The sequence below is a fragment of the Pyrus communis genome, chromosome 10 (assembly GCF_041283825.1).
Source record: "Pyrus communis isolate YQ-2024b chromosome 10, ASM4128382v1, whole genome shotgun sequence".
In the NCBI taxonomy this organism is placed as follows: Eukaryota; Viridiplantae; Streptophyta; class Magnoliopsida; order Rosales; family Rosaceae; genus Pyrus; species Pyrus communis.
The window spans coordinates 4,973,469-4,996,519 of NC_142574.1; the positions used below are offsets into that span (position 1 = coordinate 4,973,469).

A 23,051-nucleotide genomic window follows, 5' to 3' on the forward strand; every position below is an offset into this window, starting at 1 on the left:
CACTGAAGACTTCAACTGCACGTTGCCTTGTTTCTTCATGCATTTATATATATGGCAATCACACCATATTTCACAACATACCAATCATTTGTCATTTCACAACATACCAATCATTTGTCCTAGTATTCTAAACCAAGCTATTGACCTATAATTTATTGAGAATGTGTTTTGATCCTCTGCAAGCACACGCATAGAATCGAATTCCCCACAAACAAAATAGGAATCTTAAACTCAGACTTTAGTTTTGTTTTATTTCTCTAACTTTTGGAAGGAGACAATTGGTAGACGGAATAATAATCATTGGAAAGATTGATCCAACTTTGCCATATTCAAAACTCCAAAAGTGATCAAATTTTCAAGCTTCGTAAGCTTTACAAAAACTAGCAAGAAACGAAGCCATCGGAGAGGGAGGAGGGAGGAGGGAGGAGGAGGAGGAGGGAGGAGGGTAGAAAGAGCACCCTTCCCCCACACAACTACCATTCCAACTTCCAAATTCCTACTCAGAAAAAGTAAAAACATTTTCTTTACTTAAAACTAAAGATATTTTTTTTTACCAAGATTAAAGAATATTAAAAGTATATTCTACTCCACTTCTATGGCACAAAAGGAAGAAGCAACAAAATCTTCTGAAGAAGGCAAGCCCAAGCCCCCTCCGGCGGACACAGCCATGGCTATTGCTTCAACCGCAGCTCCCGCTCCTTCCTGGTTCACGCCCAAGAGGTGATTCATTTTCTTACACTTTTGTGTTTATTTTTTCTTTTTGCTCTGCTCTGGGGTCTGTTTGGTTGGTGAGAAAATACGGAATTCAAGAGAAAGTTTTGGCCTTTTTATATTTTTTAGGGTTTTTGATTGTTTTTGTTACTTGGGTCTGGGAAATACACGGTATTTCCATGTGGGTTTCAGAGATTTTGGTGATTTCTTAGTTTTTCTCTACTTTCCCGGCAACCAACCCGGAAATTCGGTTTTTCTCCATGGTGGGCACTAATGTATTTATAAGTTTGAGCTTTCAGCTGGGTTGAGTCAAGTATCATTTGAAGGTTTTGCAAGACTTTTGAGTCACTTTAGTATCTCGTTGTGCAATATAAATGTCTTTATGCTGTGATTGCAGGTTACTTGTTATCTTTTGCTTGATTAACTTGATAAATTATGTGGACCGAGGAACAATAGCAAGCAATGGTGTCAATGGGAGCCTTGGAACTTGTACAGATAGTGATATATGCACGGCTGGTACCGGGATACAGTAAGATACTAAGAACCATTTGATGGTTTCCTTCTTTCTCTGGCTTTTCATATTTGGCTGTCTTCATGCATTGCTTGATTCCATTTATTTGAATGTGCTGAGTTTTCAGGTTTTTGCATATAATCACGTTCTAGGTGCTATGGTACAGAAACATTATTGAGGCTTCTGAAATAAACAAATGTGCATCCGTATCAATTTGTTATGGATAAAAAATTTCACTTGATTTCTACGAGCACCATATTTGAGATGTTGCCAAATTTGTTCTCCGATTAATATCCTTAGCTATGGTGTGTGAAACATATCCACCAACTATGTGTTGAGACTTTAAGGTTGAGGCAGTTGAGGATTATCTGCCTTTTATCCATTTTTAACCAATTTCTGTTCTGTTTACTACACGATGCTTGCAACTTGCAGTCTTTTGAGATAAGTGTCTTCCTTTCTAATATAATATTTTCCAAACAATTCTCACCATTTCCTTGGGTATAAGATTTGCATAAAAATACTTTTGAACAATTGTTTGAAAAGCGTTGTCCTGGTCACCTTTTATACCTTTTATACTTCTTTACATTCTATGCCTTTGTTTTTGTTATTTTTGAGCTACTTGTGGGCCTTTCCTTTTCTTGTTGCCCTGCATGTGATAATTGTTTTCCATTTTATTTTTCCTATTTTCTGATAAATGTTTTACTTTCCATAGAAATATAAATAATCCTTAACAGTTCCAATATTCTTAATTTCTTTTTGTATGTAGGGGGGAGTTTCACTTGAATAACTTTGAAGATGGAGTTCTATCATCAGCTTTTATGGTTGGACTGCTTATTGCTTCTCCTATATTTGCATCATTAGCAAAGAGGTAACAATCACCTGTTAATATAGAACATACATCAAACAACAGTCATACATATTATGTCTGCCTATGAAGAGAATTTTGTTGCGTGCGTACACACACAGAGTCCCTCCCTCCTTTATGCGTGCATCTATGAATAGATGATCTTCAAGTGCAAACAGTCTACGTGCGGACTAGTTTCGTTTGAAGAGCAGGCTGGTTTTCGTCCCATTCTGTTGACAAGTTGATGACACTCCTCCTCCTCCTCTTCCTCCCCCTCCTTTATGTACGCATCTATGAATATACACGCATAAAGTTGAGCTTCAAGTGCAAACAGTCTACATACGGACTAGTTTTGTGTGAAGAGCAGGCTGGTTTTTGCCCCATTCTGTTGACAAGTTGATGACGTCAGTTTTTGCCCCATTCTGTTGACAAGTTGATGACGTCAGGGTTTAGGGTTTAGGATTTGTCTCGGTTTCTGGGCTTAGGGTTTAAATTTTAGCACTCAGGCTTTGGGTTTCTGGAGAGAGATAGGGTGCCGTCTATGATGCAGTAGCAGTACACATGATCATATAAGAAGTGGACTATATATATGTGTATATGTGTGTGTGTGTGTATACATATATATGTCTCTGTGTGTGTGTGTGTGTAGATATGTATAAATTCAGAAGCATTTGGATTTCTTATTTATGCCATTTTAAATTTTGCAGTGTAAGTCCATTTAGGCTCATTGGAGTTGGATTATCAGTTTGGACCTTTGCGATAGTTGGTTGTGCTTGTTCATTCGATTTCTGGTCCATTACTATTTGCCGCATGTAAGTAACTTCATCCTTCTTGTTTTATTGATATACCTTCTCCCCCAGCTTGTTGCTCCTTGATGTTACGTTTTTGAGCAATCCAGTAATGTGGGATGTTGTTTGATCATGTTTGTTTGTTTTCCTTGTTTTAATTCCTTTTCTGTTCTCTAAAGGCTAGTTGGTGTTGGGGAAGCTTCGTTTATTAGTCTTGCAGCTCCATTCATTGACGATAATGCCCCAGCTGCTCAGGTATGGTATCTTGTGTTTCATGGCATGCCAAACATTTTAAATTTGTTGGTTCCATTTGGTTTTTACTCAACGGTGGGATATACTTCTGAAGATTTTGAACCTTATTAAAAAAGTATATCTCGAAAGAAAAAACTACATTACCTAAAAATAAGTATATCTCAAAGGAAAAAAACTATATATTTATTCTCAGTTCAAGTATGTGAAAAATTAAAGAAAATATATAAGCAAAATATTGTGACAAAACCCATTCAAAAAAAGGGCATCTAATGGATTATAAAAAATTCAAGATGTATTAAGTCGAGTTGTAATTTTCCTTTTTTTTCTTTTCTTTCCCTATATAAAGCCAGTGTAATGTAACTTGGCCACTGCCTTATCTAGGAATGCCATGTGTTATCACTCTGCAGTGGTGTGCCATAGAACATGTATGATTTCCTGTCAGAAATATGTTAGAGTTGCAGTGCTAATTGACTTTTCTAAACTATCAAGAGCTTTGGATATGTTCTTAGTAGTAGGTTTTCTTTTACTGTGTCATTCTGAACACACCCCACCTATTCATTCATGTATATATTCTTTTTGATGCTGGATACGCCCCATTGCTTTTTTATTTTATTATTTTAATATCATATATATTTTTAGATTTGCTGTCAATTGACTTATGCTGTGTCTATTATTTTCAGAAAACTGCATGGCTTGGTATGTTCTACATGTGCATACCAAGTGGATATGCACTTGGCTATGTTTATGGTGGGGTGGTAAGTTATACTTAATTGCGACGGGGGTTAGCTTCATTTAGCATATGTGGTGTCTTGACCCAAATAAAAATTTCTAGATAGAATTCTTTATATAAAAATGCATATTTGTTTACGGTTTGATGGTCCTCACTTGTTCCCATGTTGATCATTTTTTGGTTGTCTGTTATTTATAATACATAGGTTGGAAGTCACACCAAGTGGCGTTATGCATTTGTGGGGGAAGCAATCCTTATGCTTCCATTTGCTATTCTAGGGTTTGTTATGAAGCCTTTGCAGCTGAAAGGTGTGATTTTAGGCATCAATTCATTGTCTTCCACGGTTTTACCATATTTTTAAGGGTCATTGCTAAGCAATTTGTGATTACAGGTTTTTTTCATCCTGAATCAAAAAAAGCACTGACAGCAGTGGAAACGGCTGTTGAAGAAGTTCAAGTTAGTGATACATATGGTAATGTGGAAGCTGTATCAACAGATAATGGACCATTATAAAAACAAAGCCATGTCCTCTATCTGACTAGCTGCAGAATAGCTTATAATTAATTGGAACATCTCTAATAGGCTATGTGGATGTGAAGCATTCAATGAATAACTTGTGATTTTAGTATTTTACCGTCCGTTTATACTGCATAACTGCATTTTTTAGGAGTTATATTAATTTATATGATAACTTTTCTCAGATTTTCTTTTTGGGATAAAAACTAAGTTGAGCTGAGTTGAGTTGAGTTGACCGGAAAATTTTGTTGAGAGTTGTCCCACATTGGTGAGGGACAAGGTTTGCTATGTGCTTATATGATCTTGGGCTACTCCACATATTGCCAATTGGTTTTATGGTGGAACCTCAATTTCATCATGGTATCAGAGCAAGGTCGTCCACGTGTGAAGCTCAACGGCCACACGCTCCACGTCATCTAGTTGTTGTCCATGTGTAGGCTTGAAAATCCGCCACACGTGTGGGGGCGTGTTGAGCGTTGTCCCACATTGGTGAGGGACAAGGTTTGCTATGTGCTTATATGATCTTGGGCTACTCCTCATATTGCCAATGGGTTTTATGGTGGAACCTCAATTTCATCAAATTTATGTTAGGATACGTCCGTCTGATAAAATTTTATGAAAAATCTCTAAATCCCCTATCCTGTAAGAGGATTGCTTTACTAGTAGGTTTCCTCATTTCCTCAAGTTTTTAGGTAGCAAATGCTCATGATTCTGAATAAATTCTGAACATTGTGTTATGCATTACAAAGTAATGATGCTATGTGTCATGTTCGTTAGAGGTGCTATTTGGCAAATATTAGAACCATAAACTCTTATGATGTAAAAGGTGTAAAATATGTATTTTAAAAGTTCTGTTATGTTAGTTAATCACTGTTACCTTAGTTTCTGTCCCTCTTTATTGACCAGAAAGTACTGCTGATAATGTTTTATGAACTTTTTATTTTTATCAGGATAGTGAAGGTTTCCGTTCTGTTAATTGTATTATAGTTACTCTTTTCCTTTGACATGCTAATTTTGTTTTGAAACTCTGCACAGATTCAGATATTTCAAATGGTGAACAAGCTTCCTGTTCGATGAAGCAACATGTGAGAAATTCTACCTTACAAAAATCTTCCAAGTGAGTCACTCATCCTTAAGCTCATATGTATGTAATACATTTCTTAGTTCCACAATCAAAGATCTTGTCAAATATTAGATAAATCCAAAATCATTAAGACATCTAGTTGTAGCAAAAAATTAGATGAACAGAGTGTTTCAACAAAACACTAAAGTGGCCACCATTTAATTGAGAGGGTAAATGGTTTCAGATTCGGGTGACTTTTTGCTACAATGATCTTTGATAGAGGACCTAAAAACTAGACATTTTGGATTGTTGAAATATAATGTGGAGTGGGCCTACAACGGGTGTCCCTCAATTGAAGCTACCTCTCTGTAATATAATCTCTAAAATTTATAGTTGTACTTGTATATACCTAGACACACAACCACCTTTTTGGTGGGGATAAAGCATTATGATTCATGTGAAAATTAACTAAGCTTACAAGTTCAGTGTGCGTTAGCCTTGCTCAACTTGAAACAATATTTCAGCCGACCAATGTTTTAAAAGGCTCGCCTCAGGGTGCGCCTAGGCGCCCTGTGAGGCTGGGCTTGCCTCTGTTTTGAGGGAGTGGGCGGAAGGCGGCGCCTCGGGATTTTTTAATTTTTTTTTTTTTTTTTTTTTTATACTGCCAAACCCAAATTTTGGGTAGGGTTTTAACTACCTCATACCTCTTCCTTGCACTATCATCTCTCTGCCTTGTTTTCTGATTTTATTTTTTATATAAAGGATGTGTATGTCGTCTGCGTGCATTGTTATATGTGTGCTCATTGTGCTTTTCATCCTCTATTTTATATATATACTATAATATATGTACATATATGTGTGTATATGTATTTATAATATATGTGTGTGCTCAGGGTGATTATTGATTAATAATCTTCTTTTTTTTTTTTTTTTTTAATATAATATGTGTATGCTCAGTGTATATATTAAAAAATTTAGGTCCCGTGAGGCTTCGCCTCACGCCTAGGCTGGGCTATCCCTCGGACGCCTCGCCCACGCCTCATGCTTTTAATACATTGCAGCCGACATAAATACACTGCTTTTTTTTTCTTATGGGATGAGAAACACGAGATTTATTAGAGAAAATGCAAGGGATACAAGAAACATGGACTCATAGTCCATGAAACACTATTCCAGTTAATTAAATGACATTCCTTTCCTAAGGGATAAGAAACACCAATATTGTGGAATCCAAGAAACATGGTCATGCAGTCCATGAAACACCTAAAGAAAACTTAAAAAACACTCCATAAATAAACTTCACTCTCTATTTGAATTTCTGTATCCTTCTTAAGTGGTCAATTATTTCCATGCTCACCCTGGTCATACTGAGACAGTAGTTGAATTACACAAGGAACAAAGAAATTTGAAAAGAATTAAAAGGTATTAATGAAATATATATCGTTTAAATGGAACATTTATATATCAAACCCTGAATATGTTAAGCATTAATGATTAGCATAAAATCAGTAACCAGGTGGACTTTTCAGTGAATCATTTATGAGAATTGGAAAGATTAATTGTAAGCTGGACCAGCCTATGAACCTGGTGTAAGTTGCTCAGGTGTGTTTTAATGTTGGCCGCCGTTTTCTCCTCATAATATATCCTTGAGGATAAATTCAGCTTTTTGTTTAAATGCTAATGGTATGCACATGTTTGTCATATCAATAGTCTCCACTATAACTGTCAAATAAAGCAACCGTGAGAGGTCGCATTAGGCATTGTAAGGATTAGGACAAACAGCTGGTTTCCTATAATGAAGTATATGTGGGTTCCACTTGCATCACAGTAAAGCATTAGTCGTTAAATTATTGTTTCGTTTAACTTTCTATGTTATGTCACGTGCTATTATGCTCAATAAGTTTTAGAAGAAATAGTAAACATATATGTATTGATACCTGAGATCTTATTTTATGGCAGGTCAAAATTGGTATCAATCATAAAGAATCAAATTTCAAGGTTTTTGAAAGATGTGAAGGTGCTATTGGTGGATAAGGTTTATGTTGTGAATGTTCTAGGTACTTACCTTTTTCTTTCCCCACCTGCTTTACCAACTAGTGTTTGTATATGAATTTCTTTGGTTCATGGTTGTTTCTTTGTATAGTTCTTTTGCTGGCTAGTTTCCTGAGAACTCATACAGTGGTGTAATATTTTAGTCATCATTTTGCTTTCGTCTTTATCTATATACGAATTCCCTGAAAATGTGAAATTTTCATTTGTAGGTTACATAGCATACAACTTTGTCATAGGTGCATACTCATATTGGGGGCCTAAGGCTGGATATAATATATATCATATGGTAAGCATTTCACTTTGATTGTATAGATTTGTATTATTCAATATTTTTTTCCTTTCTTATTCTCGGTGTAGTCATAGTTGATGTTAAGTAGTTAGGAGATAGCTCCGTGATAAAACCTGCTTTAAATTCATGGTCTTTTGGCAGACTGATGCAGATCTTATATTTGGAGGTATTACAATTGTGTGCGGAATATTGGGCACACTAGCGGGAGGCTTTCTTCTGGATTATATGACTAACACTATCTCTAATGCTTTTAAGGTAATCCAAAATGTTTTACTTGATACCATTATCTAACGAATCTATAAAATGAAAGTTGTTTATATGCAATACTGTTGCTTGGCTATGGATAACTTGTGTAGTCATTGTCCAATCATTGTGTTCCTTTTTGTTTCTTTGCCCTTGCATCACTAAGTACCAGACTGTATTGCAGCTTCTTTCAGTGGTAACGTTAATTGGGGGTGCCTTTTGCTTTGGTGCCTTTTGCTTCAAGAATATGTATGCTTTCCTAGCTCTTTTCGCAATCGGTGAACTACTTGTCTTTGCAACTCAGGTACGTTCCTATTCAAAGAAATTTTCTCCTATTATTTTTTGGTTTTGTTCAATTTGCCTATGCTGCCGAACACTGAACTACTTTGTATGGCTCAAAAAGTAGATAATTACCTTGTTCCACTGTTTGCATGATAGATATTTAGTGCCATACCTATGGAATACTCACCTCCTCTTGGTCTTCTATGTTTCCCTTTTGCAGGGTCCTGTAAATTACATTAATCTCCATTGTGTTAAACCTAATATGAGGCCACTATCTATGGCTATTTCAACGGTTTCAATTCATATCTTCGGTGATGTACCTTCCGCACCTCTTGTTGGAGTTCTCCAGGTTTGCCTTCCAGTATTTCATTATATGTCATTTAACTTGCAAATGATCCCTTTAGAAATCCTTAGTTGCACATTCTAACTGAGTATTCTTCTTTCTTTCGGTTTTGGATTGGTTGTCGACTGTGCAGGATGCAATTAACAACTGGAGGAAGACTGCTCTTATTCTAACAGCTATTTTGTTTCCATCAGCTATAATATGGTTTATAGGTAAGTTTCCGGCAGTTGCCCCGTTATTTTACAGTGGAACTTTTTGAATTTGACGATTTGTCAGACGATGGAATTTTAATTAGTGCATGGATATTTCAATAATTCCAAAATAGATGAGACGTTAGTACTCCATGTGTCACGATACAAGTGGAGGGACACGAAAAATATATCATCTCTCTACTTGTATTGTGACACATGGATTACCAGCTTGTGTAATGGGTACATAGAAATCGAGATTTGTAATCCTTATTTGGCTACCATCACAGGAATCTTTCTGCACAGCGTGGATAGATTTAACGAGGAAAGTGAGCATCAGGTGACCATCCAAACCGAAAGGTCTAACACAACGCCGTTGCTTGAAGGGAAGAAGATAGAAACAACTGAATCTGTTGCTGAACCATGAGACAAGATATTTTCTTTTCTTTTATCTTTCGTTGCAACCTGTCACATATCCAGGAGTTGTTTAGTAGGGTGTTTGAGTTCCTGTACATACGGTCCCAAGTGCTATCATTTCTTATAAAATTTCTACTTTCCAATGCACGTGTTCATATTTGTTTTTCTTTCTGAAATTTTTTTTTTCAAAGGTTGTACAAAAATGCATGTTAATAATTCCATCATTTTCTTTTCTTTGGCATGTTAATAATTCCACCATTTTCGAGTTTTTTTCAGTTGTGTTTTTTTTTCCCCCGGATATGGAAGCATGATTAAATGAGATTGTGGTTTAAAGGGGTTTTTTTTTTTTTTTTCTTTTTTTAGTCCACATGGCACCGATGACAGCCGCGTCATAAAATTATAGATCCCCCTTGGGGCGCATCATTATTTAACACACCAATTAACAATTTTTAAACGTTGTATGACATGCGATGAAATTCTAAGTTATTGTTATTGTATGAGATTGTAATGTTTTAAGGATGAAATCTATTTTTGGGCAGCAATAGTCCCTGAATCTCTTCTGACCAGGCCAGGCAGAGTTTCACTTAACCCTTCCCCTCCTGCAGCCAAGTGTTAGCGGCTAGCTTGCGGGGACGGGCTTTCTTATCATGCATGCATGAGGTTGTAATTGAACACAAACTTGAGAGTGCATACTGTAATTTACCCAAATAACAAAGTCGGGTGTCCAAATACCACTTTGAGGCTGTGAATAGATCTCACAAGATTAGGGACTTTGAAACAACGTATTCCTTTGCTACTTCACCACCATTATTCCAAACCTGCAGTATGCTGCATAATAGAACACAAAACTAGGGGCTAAGTCCAGCTTAGCATCACCGGTTTGCCAAAAGGAAATATCTCTAATGAATCACCAAGAAACACAAAATATATCTAGGCGCGTGGAGTGGAATTCCAATTCTAGCGATTTATCTATGCAAGTGAGAGTTCTCCAGCAGGAATTGATCTCTTGACAAGCTTTGCCCACGATTCATTGGTTTCGGATATGACCTTAAGAGCATAATCCTGTTCATCATAGGAATTGTTTCTAAAATTAGACATAAAGCACATCACGCACGCAGAGGTTGTATAATTCAAATCTAATGTTTTGCAGATGGTGGCAATGAATTTATTTGTTCTGTGTTTATACAAGAAAAGCAAGAGAAGAAGGTTAAGTGTGACAATTAGTGTTATGCTACTGTGGACAGTACCAAACCACACCAGGAAAGAATTTCCAGCAATAAATAGACAGGAACAAGAGATAACTAACAACCAATACGATCAAAGTTAGAACATCGAACTTAAGTTTTAGGGGCGACAGACCCAAGAGCGAAGTCTTTAATCAGAAATTTCTGAATGTGCAGCATAAAACCATGCACAAAGCCTCTTAAAAGAGTAATTCTATAGACTTAAAAATCAAATCATCGACCTTGATTTCTTAATAAATAATCACGTAACCCCATCCATAAAAACAAAAACAAAAGATAGAGAGAAAGCAATCGGATCAAATTGGAATGTTGATAGATGAGTTCTAAGGCAAAGAGACCAAAGAGAAACCCTAAATCTGATTGTTTGCGATAAGTTGGAAAAAAAGCTGCATGCAAATCCCCTCTGGAAACAGCATTTAAACCTGGGTAATAGCAGCCCAAGGATCCAACCCCTTGATTACTTAATTATTTAATCCTAATCTTCCAAAATACTTTAGACTCACATAACTGTCAGATGATTGATTAAAAAGACTAGGAGTTTACCAAATAAAACATGGAATTCAAACAAGACAAATAAAAACTAAGAAGCAACTAAAACCCTGAACTAACTAGAACCCAAGCCAAAGTTGGCTACCTATTTATGTTGGCAGGTATATTTTCCCGCATGCCATGACCACTATACTAATTTCACAATGATGCATGAATTAAGACTTGCAATTAATGTCCAGCTAAGGTAGATTCATGCATCGTGTTTTGACTGCCTTTATGTTGTGGGACACCAATTCGTTTAAAGCATGCCCTATTCCTGAATATTGAGTCCATGCAACATATCAAACGTATCACACCAAAAATAAATAAATAAATACTGCAAAGAAAACAATTACCTCACCCTTAACCTTAAACCCTCCCACTGCACCCCAATCCTACTGCCTGGTTTTGAAGTAAACTCTTGATAAACTCAAGTCCGATGACATAAAGAGACAGTCTTACATGAATTATGCATTTACATAAGCAATTATTGAAGACATTGAAATCAGAAAATCAGAATTGACTTGGACAAATGCATTTTCTAAACCCATCAGTGTGTGCTCTAGAACAAGTAATTGGGCTATGAAACAGGAGTAATCATTCGATGACCTTCACCCTCCCCCCATAACTAATTTTGTAATCAAATATTGTCATGCCTCCTTGCAACACTGGCACTTTGCAAGGAGTACTATACTACTAGGCCAGAGTGTCAACAAAAGCTGGTGACTGAATCAATAAAGGAACCAATAATGGGAAAAAGAAAAAAGAAACACTCCATAATAGCAACTTGGCAGCCGAGATAGAATTGAAAAATAGACAAAACAAATAGGGTACTCAAAACGATTCAGGGATAGCAATTGAAAATGTCACTGTAAAATTACCTTGTTTGCTGCTTTGTTGCCAAGACCAAATTTGTTAGCAGGCTTTCCATCAGGTATCTTGTAGTCTCTGAACCAGTCCCTTATTGCAGTGAGAGTCCCCTGAAGTAAACCATAAGATTAAGCCTCATGGGTTTTGGCACATTTTACTGAAATTAATTCTTCAGCTTACCCTTAACCACTCCACTCCTACTAGCATATGAGTAACGTCCAGGTACAAATGCTAATGTGGCTTATGGATTAATTATGATAAAAATAAGAACTACCATGCCCACCAATGCCTTTAGTTGTTTTCAACAATAATTTTATCCCCATATATTTTTATGTGAAAAATATTTATCACCATTTCCTTTCATTTTAGTACAAAATTTACTCGCAACACCACACACGTACTAAGTCCATTTGAAAAGCTTACTCTAGTTTATGAAGGTAGATAAATTGTAACTAAACAGTAACGTATATCATAACCATCCACTTCACTCAAAAGAGTTAAGGTAGACTTTATCCATTTTTTTTACAGTAATCATATAATGGAACAACAATGAATTTAAAATCTGAAAACATCTATAATTGAATATATTAATTACGGTGGCAAGGGTTGGTGAGTGTGTAATTACAGAAATTTGATAGTGCTTGGTTAAAAGTAATACATACTGGGAAATGCTTCTCAACATCACCAATGTCGTTAACTAGAGAAGCCCTTGGATCATCCAATGAAATTGCAACAATTTTCCAGTCAAGTTCCCCTTCATCAATCATAGCTAAAGCAGCCAATGGCTTTACTTTGAGAATCTCACCAATCTTTCTCCGACTATCACCTATCTCAACAACGTCAACTACAGGTTGTAGAAAAACAAGATTTTTAGTTTTCCTTCTAAAGGTGACACTTGCCTCAGACAAAAGTTGGTAACATAAAACACAGACAAGTGAGCATACCTGGATCATTATCCCCAAATGCTATAGAAACAGAAAACTTCCTCTGTAAGTTTTCTGATTGTATTGAATAGAATAATCAGTTACACAGATGTGAATATATATAGCCTTAGCTGCCTTAGTCTAATTACAAGAATACCCTCAACTATCTTAACTAATTACAGTCACTAACATAACTGATTACATTTAGCTTTATCATACTACTTAACAGTAACTACAGTGGATGACTTGTCATTTGCCCTATTACACCCCCTCAAGCTAAAAGAGGAATCAGTGAGGATTCCAATTGGAAGCTTGGAACAGAGAAAAGAGAACCTGTTCTTGGACAAAGATTTGGTGTGAAGATCAGCCAATTGGTCTTCACTACAAACATATTGAACTTTGATGAGATTTGCAAGAACCAACTCTCGGATATAGTGATAGTCAATCTCAACATGCTTGGTTCGAGCATGAAAAATAGGATTAGAGGCTAAAGAGATTGCAGAAATATTATCACACCACAGGGTAGGTAGAGTAGGAAGAGGGAAATGAAGATCTTTGAGAATTTTGCAAACCCAAGTGAGTTCTGCTGCAGTATGAGCTAAAGAACGATATTCAGCTTCTGTAGAGGAACGAGCAACAGTGCTTTGTTTCTTGGCACTCCAGCTGATGAGATTAGAGCCAAGAAAAACACAATATCCACTGGTAGACCGCCTGTCAAAAGTGCAGCCAGCCCAATCAGCATCAGAGTAAGCTGAAAGGGCGAGGGTACCTTTAGTAAACCATAACCCATGAGATAGAGAACCTTTAAGAAATCTGAGAACCCTTTTTGCTGCTTGAAGGTGTTGTTCTCGTGGAGCATGCATAAACTGACAGATCTGATTAACAGCAAATGCAAGATCCGGGCGAGTCCAAGTGAGATATTGTAGACCACCAACTATGGAACGATATTCAGTGGGATTGGATAAGAGAGGCCCACTGTGGTCCAGCTTTTGAGACCCGAGAGGAGTGCAACAAGGTTTGGCACCTTCCATATTTGATTTCTTGAGGAGATCAAGTAAGTACTTAGTCTGATGAAGAAAGAGGCCATTGGAAGACCTGTGAACTTCCAACCCTAAGAAATAGTGTAAAGGGCCAAGATCTTTCACTGGAAACAGATGACTAAGTTGCTGGATAAAATGTTGACAGAGTTGAGAATCAGGGCCAGTGACTAGGATATCATCCACATAAACAAGAACAATGACTTGCTGAGGACCAGGAAGGACAAACAAGGAAGCATCAGATTGGGATTGGTGAAACCCAAGAGTAAGAAGGGCGTGAAACAACTTATCAAACCAAGCTCGAGGAGCTTGTTTAAGACCATATAAGGATTTCTGCAGCTTGCAAACAAAATGGGAAGAATTGGAATCAATAAAACCTGGGGGCTGTTGCATGTAAACATCCTCCTTTAAGTCACCATGAAGAAAGGCATTGCTAATGTCTAACTGATTCAAGAACCAATTAAATTGGACAGCAAGTGCAAGAAGAATTCGAATGGTAACTGGTTTTGCAACAGGACTGAAGGTTTCTTGAAAATCAACCCCTTCTTGCTGATGAAATCCTTTTGCCACCAAGCGGGCTTTGTGTTTGTCAAGAGTGCCATCAGGATTTTTCTTAACCCGGAAAACCCATTTACAACCAACTACATTTTGAGAAGGATGAGGAGGAACAAGAGACCAGGTTCCTGTGGAGATTAAAGCATTATATTCAGCTTGCATGGCAGCTCTCCAATGAGCATGCTTTGAAGCTTGCAGATAGGTACTAGGAACAAGGTCAAGATCAACAGGGAGTGGATGTTTGGTTGCTGAATAAGCGCGAGACCTGTGTATTCCAGCCTTAGATCTGGTAATCATAGGATGTGTATTCTCAGAAATTGGTGGATGACCTGTCTGAAGAGGCACAAGAGAGGAATTACTGAGAGAGACAGAACTGGAAGAACTGGAAGAACTAGAAGAAGGATCCACTGACTGAGTGCAGGAAGGAACTGCAGGTGGAGGTGAGAGCGGAGGTTGAGGTGGAGGTGGAGGGGCAGAAGGACATGATGATTCTGAAGAGGTACTAGGTGTAGGAGAACTTGTGACATAGTTGCGGAAGTGAAGATCCAAGGATGGAGAATAGGTTGAAGAGGAAGTTTCTGAAGTTGAACTGTTACTCAGCAGGGACTTGAATGGATAAGAGTGTTCATCAAACACAACATGTCGAGAGATGTAGATCCTGGTGGTCACGGGATCAAGACACCTATAGCCTTTATGTTGTAGACTATACCCCAAAAACACACAACTTTTGCTTTTAGCATCCAGTTTGCTAGGAATGTAAGGCTTAAGCCAAGGAAAACATTGACAGCCAAAAACTTTCAGTTTAGAGTAATCTGGATGTTGCTTGAAGAGAAGTTCCCAAGGAGACTGTGTAAGGCCAGAGATAGGAAGCCTATTAATAAGATAAATGGCAGTGGAGAAGGCTTCAACCCAAAACACTTGAGGAACATGAGAGGCAACAAGTAATGTTCGAGCTGTCTCAACAAGATGGCGATGCTTCCTCTCTGCACAACCATTTTGTTCAGGAGTATGTGGACAACTAAATTGATGTAAGATGCCATGTGTTCGAAGAAAAGAAGCAAGGGAGTGACTGGTAAATTCACCCCCTGAATCTGAGCGCAGAATCTTGATTTTATTGCCACTGAAATTTTCTACATAGCTTTTGAAAGTAACAAATGTAGAAAATACATCAGATTTGGACTTCAATGGAAAAAACCAACTATATTTGCTAAAGTCATCAACAAGAAGTAGGTAATACTTGAAACCACTATTAGATGTAACAGAGGCAGGGCCCCATAGATCACAATGCAGAAGTTGGAGACTTTGAGTTGTTGATGAAGAAGCCACTCCAAAAGGAAGCTTGTGGTTCTTGGCAAGTGCACAGTCTGAGCAGAAAAAATCAACACTCTTCTTGCCTTGTAGTGCAAGATTATTAGTAGAGATAACCCTTCGGAAAATGGAGGAGGAAGGATGGCCAAGGCGCTTGTGCCATAGTGTGACAGGTGCTTTGATGCTGAGAAGAGCTGAGGGAGATGGATGAAGACTGGTGGAACCTTGGAGAGGATAGAAACCATCCCTAACAGGGCCGTGCAAAAGCATCTTCCCCGAAATGCGATCCTTTACAGTGGATCCATAAGGGTCAAGAGTCAATGAACAGTTATTATCCTTAAGAAACTGATATGCAGATAGGAGATTGTGTTTCATAAAGGGAACATGCAAAACATTGCTCAGTTGAAAGGAATTATGGGGAGTGTGCAGAGATGATGAACCAATATGATGAATAGACAATCCTTTACCATCGCCAATGTAGACCTTGTCCTCTCCAGTGTAGGGAGTAGGAGAAGAAATATTGGCTACATCATTGGTGATGTGGGAAGTGGCACCAGAGTCAATTAACCAAGGCTGAGATGGTTTGACTGAATTGTGCGCACACATAGCAGCAAGTTTGGCTGGAGGGATTCGACCACAGATGTCCGGATTCATACGATCAAAACAGTCAAGTACCTCATGACTTGTAGAACCACAGATCTGACACGGAACTTTGAAGGTGGAAGAACCTTGAAATTGGCGAGAGCCTTGATAATTGCGAGTACCACGATGTGGAGAAAAAGTACCACGAGAATTGTGAAAATTGCGACTGTTGCGAGTAGAAGAGAAGTGACCTCGAGATGGCTTACCACGGTTGGAGTTAAACCTGGAAGCAGAGTGAAGAGGTTGATGTTGAGCAGCAAAAGCAGATGGAGTAGGAAGCAGGGGAGGTTGAGAGTGGACAGAAAAGGCTTGAAAAGGCTCAGTAGCAGAAGAAGGAATAATAGGTCGGCGACGAGCCATAGATAACTCTTTGGTGAGTAAGAGACCATGGAGCTCATCAAGGGAGGTAGAAGATAACCGCAACATAATGGAATCAATAAAAGATTCGAAGTCATCAGGCAATCCATGAAGTGTAGCTGCAATTAGGTCACGATCGGACACTGAGGCACCAGCAGCTTGCAAGGAATCAGCAATTTCCTTGATTTGTTGCAGATAATCAGAGATGGATTGAGAGCCTTTCTGAATTGACTGGAGCCTCGATCGCAATTGGTGAATATGAGCCTCCGAAACACCACCAAAGCGCTGTTCAAGCTTTACCCAGAGCTCACGAGAAGAAGAAACACCAACTGTGAACGGAATGATTTCTTCGGAGAGGGTAGAATTAAGCCAAATCAAAAGATTTTGATCCTTTTCATACCAATCCTCAAAGGCAGGGTTCATCGAGCGATCTGGCAGGAAGGGCGAAGGACAGATCTCAGTGCCATCAATGATACCAAGAAGTTTGTAGCGGCGGAAAATGGGAGCAAACAGTGCTCGCCATGGCAGATAGTTAGATCGTTTCAGCTTGATCGGCACCATACTGCCGATGTTGTGAATCGTAAGAGAGGTATATGAGTTCAAAGGACTGGGATTAGAGGAAGAATTAGGGTTTTGGATCGAAGGAGAGATGATCGGAGAAGACGATCCAGCGGGTGGTGAGTCAAATTGAGCAGCCATATCTTGAAGAGATCAAGATTCAAGAGAGATCAAAGACAAAAAAAGCAAAGAATCAGAGAGAAACGATCAAGAAACGATCGATTTGTCGAGCGGAAGAGAAGATCAGTGCTGGGAAGCAGAATGGCGTGATACCATATAGAAACAGAAAACTTCCTCTGTAAGTTTTCTGATTGTATTGAATAGAATAATCAGTTACACAGATGTGAATATATATAGCCTTAGCTGCCTTAGTCTAATTACAAGAATACCCTCAACTATCTTAACTAATTACAGTCACTAACATAACTGATTACATTTAGCTTTATCATACTACTTAACAGTAACTACAGTGGATGACTTGTCATTTGCCCTATTAAATGCTCCTTCAACTTCATCGTTAGCAAGCGATGGGTCTTCCCACGTTTGTGGAAGCAACCCATAATTCCAATTAATGTTGTAGCTGAGAAGGATAGGCATTCAGATAGATAACTATTTTTTTATACAACGATGCATTTACACTAAGGGTGGGGGAACACATAAGATAACTTTAAGAATTTAAATAAACAATGATAGATAGATCGTGCACACCCAATACCCGTGCAATGTCATGGTGGTTGCAAAGACACACTTAGAAATGATGAGATAAAAAGAGGAACTTGGAAGCAAGGTAATGTGTCATTTTATAAACTTTAGTTCCTAATTTTATAACTAAAATTGCTTAATGGAATTATTTCATATAGTGTGAATTTTCTTTTTCTTTTATATGTAAAGAAACAATTGTATATGTTTCTCTTAATAATATAAACAGAAGATGACACGTCCAGAGTGTGTATAGCATGTGTGTAATGTGATGTCGTTCCAAAGGAAGAAAGCGTAAGATATGTGGAATGAGAGTAACTACTCTAGCATGTCTGTAAATAATGGTAACAGAAGGTTGTGTAACCTCAATATACATTGTTTGTCCATCTCCCATCATCTTAAACTTTTGGGTAAGTGGTTGTGTAACATTAGTCTGTAAGAAGTCCTCTATTCAGTCCCCAATCCCCATTTCTTAATTGGTTTATAGGAAAAAAACAAGTAAACTAAAATATCAAACTCTTGCCACAATATTGCTCATATATGCATGTGCTTATCTGCGTATTACTCATATATGCATGTCCTTATCTGCGGGCATCTATCACCCAGGGGAAAAAATGTGCATCTAAGAAATTAAACAAATAAGATAATCAGCACCAACAGTGACTTACTTATAGTCATGATGCACCCTTAGCCAAAAATTACATTGATTCAGGTAACATATCCAAGCATCACAAGAACAAACACTATAATATAACCTTGAGAAAAGTAAAATTAGACTTACGGATAGTAACGAAGTTTTCCTTTCTTTGTATCCTGCTTTATTGGGGTGTGTGGCTCATCAGTAGCAACCTCCATCTTTGCACTCGATTCTTTGGGTATTTCAACCACAAAGTTGAATACACCATCACCCACTTGCAACGGTATATCATGCCAAGGCGAAACCTATGTATAAACCAACACATTGTTATAGCAGATTGAAACAAGGTGAACTAATTAGCGTGAAGAAACCCAACGATGTATCGAATACTCCGGCAATTTGAAATTCCTCTTACAATTGCATATACACATTTTCTCGTTTGAGTACAAATTTGAACTACGAATAATCAGAGACAGCCAAGGGCTTAATCTCAAACAAAGAAAACACATAAGCATATCCATATAATCACAAACCATGGCATTACATCAGTCCTCTCTCTAAGGCCCTAACGTGGTTACTGAATGTTTCATTTCATTTTGTTGCCTCCATTTCCCCACCAAAACGACACAATCCCGAAAACTCAATCAATTTGAAACGGAGAGACCTCAATGAAGCAAATGATATATGCCATCTAAAGTAAAATAATTCAAAATTAATTCACACCTTTTCTGGCCATCAGAAGCTTCCATTATTCCATTAATTACCAAAAAAATAGTATACATAGTAAGAAATTTAAGAATTCATGAGTTATTACCACATTTTATGCATTTATGGGAAGCTTTCACATTGTCCAGTTTTTTCCTGCATTTTCTCAGAATCCAAACAAACAACACAACAGAAAACGGAAAAATGGAAAGAGAGCAAACCTTTTGACCGGAACGGTCGACGAAGAAGAGGCGGTAGTTTAGGGTTTCGTGCTGGCCTTCCTCCTTGATCTGAACCTCGGGATTGTAGATAGCTGTGCAAATGAAGGACCTCCTGCTCCTGGACGAAGACGACAACGACAGCAACGCTGCTCTTCTTCTGGTGAAGCAAAGGCTGGTAGTGCTGTAGGGACTCTGCTTCGGAAGGAACGACGTCGCCTTGGAGAGCAAACAGGAAGTATTGGCGGCGGTCAGCACTCTCGCGGTGGCCATGGCTCCTGACTGACGGCTCTGATGAAGGGACGAGTGAGTGGGATTGATCGAGTGAGGGTGTCTTTGGGTTTCTGAGCCACAGGAACAAGTGGTAAGCTTTGATTGGCTCTTCTTGTCGTTTGCGTATTTTGTTAGGGGTACATTTTTGCTCACCTACATTAATTAATTAAAATGTATGCTCGTCATGTACCTTTAAAACTGCTTTGTGTCTTCTTATTTTACCCTCATTAAAATTTTCATTTATTATTAATCTATTCTATTAAGGGAAGAGGGCTTGTCAACTTTTTGCCCCATTTTCTTCCAATTTTGTCATTACTTTTGAAAACACAATGTTGACGTGTGGAGGACAAAATAGTAATTTTGTATCTTTTGAATTTTTTCTTTTTTTTCCTATTTTGCTCTCACTTTTGATACGCAATATTTACATAAGGAGGGCAAAATTGTAATTTTATATCAAAATACTTACATAAGATAAAAAATATGCACTTATTAAGAGAAATTGTCCCACCATCATTTTTTCATACACGTAAGTGAAATCATGATTTTTTTTGGATAGTTTGAATGAATTGAAGTGGTTGCGCTTGAGGAAAATGCAGGAGGAGGTGGGCGGTTGAAGAGACTTTAATTTTGTACATTTTGACAAAATGACAATCATATCCCAATTTTTCCTATTTTACCCTCATTTTTTTTTTAGAAAATGACAATCATATACCTAGTTTGTTCACACACACAAAATGTGTGCTCTTGCTAGCATTTTATTATTATAATGCTGTAATCATCATTTTAGCATTTACCTTTTAATTTTTAGTTAATATTTTTATCTCAACAATTTCATCCCTATCTTCCTCCTTCCTCCCATCTCGCCTCGTCCCTCCGCCGCATCAACATTGTTCCATCTTCCCTCAGCCCCAAAACCCAGAAAATAAAAAAGCACAATTGAGGGAAGATTTGCCCACCAAGCCCCAAATAATGTTGTGGAGGTGGGAGAGAGGCAAGATTCGCGGTGGTTCTCAAACACGATGATAGAGGAGATGGTAAGTGGTGCGTGGGCCCACCCACCAGACGATGTGCTCTATGTGGAGCCGTCGCTTCCAGCGCCTATAATTTCCATCTCTCTGTACAACTTGATCATGATGGATCCAAGCAAAGCCCTCGTTGGTGGAGATGCAGTAAACAACAATGGAGAAGAAAGAGGGGACACAGTGAAAAAGGGAGCGAGAGAGATGAAGGGTTGGTCGGCGCCTAGGGGACAGGCGGTTGCTTTGGTGACTGTTCTGTTTTTTTATTTTATTTATGTTTAGTTTTTAATTTTTGAATTTTTTTTAAATAAATTACAAAAGTTAACTATGGTTAAGTGGGATGACACATGACAACCTAGAAAGTGTGTGGTGAGCATACACCACATTTAATGTGGGTGAGAAATAAAACACCCTTTTGTTGGGAAGTTGACAAATCTTTAATCCTCTGTCCCCATTTTCTTTGTCTCGCCTATGTTCCCTTGTTAATTTGTTGCTAGCTGTACATTCACTAACACATTGGCCTTATTTGGTACGTTGTATAAGGCACCAGATAGGACTAGGAATACGAAACCGGGTGTTTGGTGTCTATACATATTAAATAGTCACCAGATTAAATAATCTGGTCCTACCTCTTTTATACGGCTTGCACCCGTTTGGTTTTATGCTCCAAAAGCACCGTATTATTTAGTCAGGTAGAAAGTGTTATGGACTAAATTGAGAGATTTTGTTTGGGTTTTTGGATTAATTAGTGATTGATATTTTGTTGTGAGGTAATTAAACTCAAAATCGGGAAAGATTTCATTTGGGCTTTTGAAGGAAATTAAAGGTGGTGATGAATCGATGATAGATTTGTAAATTAGGTTTTCTTGGGAAATATTTCAAATTGAGAAAGATGATAAGTTTTGCTGGGAATTGATAATAGGATTTGATAGAAAATGATAGGATTTGAAAATTATGAAAGATTTCATCTGGGCAATTTGATCGGGGAAAGATGAAGAAAGGAAGACAACAAGCTGGTTTTTTTTTTCTTCCTCTTATCGGCACAACACCAAACATGGTATAAATAATGCGGTCGTTATCTGATATTGCACCAAATGTCTGCTAATTTAGTTAGTACTATCAGATGACTATTTATCATATTCGACTGAAATAGTCAGTACAGTTCGAGCTGTCAAACGATGTCTTATACACAAAATTAATCAGTACGCCGTCATTTGTTAAAGAGGTATTTGTTAGTTTCTCTCCGAACTTATATAGAGCTGCTAATTTCCCTGAACTTTAATTTTAGTTATTAGGCTCGTTACCCTTTAGAGAAGTTAAGAAGGAGGCGAAGAAAGTTGTGAAAGAAGTTAAGCTAGCGGCTTTTGACGATATGTATAAGCGTCTAGATACCAAAGAATGAGAGTTGAATATCTATAAACCAGCTAAAGTAAGGGAAAAGAAAACAAGGGACCTAAACCAAGTGAGGTTCATCAAAGATGAGAATGGAAGAATTCTTGCTACAGAGAATTTGGTTAAAGACAGATGGAGAGGTTATTTTCATATTTTTTTCAATGAAGGACATGAAAGGAATACTTTTCTGGGAGAGTTGAGTAACTCAAAAGAATGTAGAAACTACTCTTTTTACTGTTGAATTAGGAAGGAAGAAGTGGTTGTAACTTTGAAAAAGATGAAGCATAGAAAAGCAGTGGACCCATATGATATATCGATCGAAGTGTGGAAAGTCTTGAAAGAGACGGGTATAGCATGGCTCACAGACCTTTTCAATAGGATTTTGAAAACAAAAAAGATACCAAATGCGTGGTGAAAGAGCACTTTGGTGTCTATCTACAAGAATAAGGGTGACCTATAAAATTGCATGAACTATAGGGGTATTAAGTTAATGAGTCATACAATGAAGCTCTTGGAGAGAGTAATTGAGCATAGATTGAGGCAAGAGACATGGGTCTCAGACAACCAATTTGGGTTCATGCCAGGGTGCTTAATCATGGAAGCAATCTATCTCTTACAAAGATCGATGGAAAGATATAGAGATATGAAAAAGGATTTGCATATGGTCTTTATAGATTTGGAAAAACGTATGATATGATCCCAAGAGACATTCTTTGGAGGATTTTAGAGAAGAAATGAGTACGAATAACATATATCCAAACTATAAAGGATATGTATGATGGAATAATGAATGTCATAAGAGACATTCTTTGGAGGATTTTAGAGAAGAAAGGAGTATGAGTAGCATATATCCAAAC

The 23,051-nt window shown here is 37.7% G+C and overlaps 2 protein-coding genes across 3 annotated transcripts; one reads left to right on the forward strand and one right to left on the reverse strand.

Moving 5' to 3' along the window:
* The first annotated feature begins 478 nt into the window (after window positions 1–478).
* Window positions 479–9,372, forward strand: LOC137729763 (putative sphingolipid transporter spinster homolog 2). Of its 2 annotated transcripts, XM_068468783.2 has the most exons (16): window positions 480–720; window positions 1,109–1,240; window positions 1,989–2,090; window positions 2,774–2,878; window positions 3,034–3,109; window positions 3,787–3,861; window positions 4,042–4,144; window positions 4,228–4,308; window positions 5,388–5,469; window positions 7,375–7,472; window positions 7,677–7,753; window positions 7,898–8,011; window positions 8,184–8,303; window positions 8,502–8,630; window positions 8,758–8,836; window positions 9,103–9,372. In XM_068468783.2, the coding sequence occupies exons 1-16, from the start codon at window positions 596–598 to the stop codon at window positions 9,237–9,239; spliced, it is 1,635 nt and encodes a 544-aa protein (XP_068324884.2). In that variant the 5' UTR covers window positions 480–595; the 3' UTR covers window positions 9,240–9,372. The 2 variants fall into 2 exon arrangements, with proteins under 2 accessions (XP_088533514.1, XP_068324884.2); XM_088677388.1 differs by lacking the exon at window positions 3,787–3,861 and having other exon boundaries at window positions 479–720.
* Window positions 9,373–10,016: 644 nt separating this feature from the next.
* LOC137729764 (soluble inorganic pyrophosphatase 6, chloroplastic) lies at window positions 10,017–19,890 on the reverse strand. The gene is made up of 7 exons (XM_068468785.2): window positions 19,514–19,890; window positions 18,732–18,892; window positions 17,747–17,831; window positions 12,816–12,831; window positions 12,534–12,715; window positions 11,883–11,981; window positions 10,017–10,291 (listed from the first exon to the last, which is right to left on the reverse strand). The coding sequence occupies exons 1-7, from the start codon at window positions 19,781–19,783 to the stop codon at window positions 10,199–10,201; spliced, it is 906 nt and encodes a 301-aa protein (XP_068324886.2). The 5' UTR covers window positions 19,784–19,890; the 3' UTR covers window positions 10,017–10,198.
* Window positions 19,891–23,051: the final 3,161 nt, after the last annotated feature.

What these genes read in the sequence shown, in the direction of transcription:
- LOC137729763 (XM_068468783.2), top strand. Translation starts at nt 596, where the DNA reads ATGGCACAAAAGGAAGAAGCAACAAAATCTTCTGAAGAAGGCAAGCCC. An exon ending in TCCTGGTTCACGCCCAAGAG is followed by an intron (nt 721 to 1,108) that starts GTGATTCATTTT and finishes CTGTGATTGCAG; the next exon opens with GTTACTTGTTATCTTTTGCT. An exon ending in ACGGCTGGTACCGGGATACA is followed by an intron (nt 1,241 to 1,988) that starts GTAAGATACTAA and finishes TTTTGTATGTAG; the next exon opens with GGGGGAGTTTCACTTGAATA.
- LOC137729764 (XM_068468785.2), bottom strand. Translation starts at nt 19,783, where the DNA reads ATGGCCACCGCGAGAGTGCTGACCGCCGCCAATACTTCCTGTTTGCTC. An exon ending in GGAAAACTTCGTTACTATCC is followed by an intron (nt 17,832 to 18,731) that starts GTAAGTCTAATT and finishes TATCCTTCTCAG; the next exon opens with CTACAACATTAATTGGAATT. An exon ending in ATGTTGAGAAGCATTTCCCA is followed by an intron (nt 11,982 to 12,533) that starts GTATGTATTACT and finishes GGTTTACTTCAG; the next exon opens with GGGACTCTCACTGCAATAAG.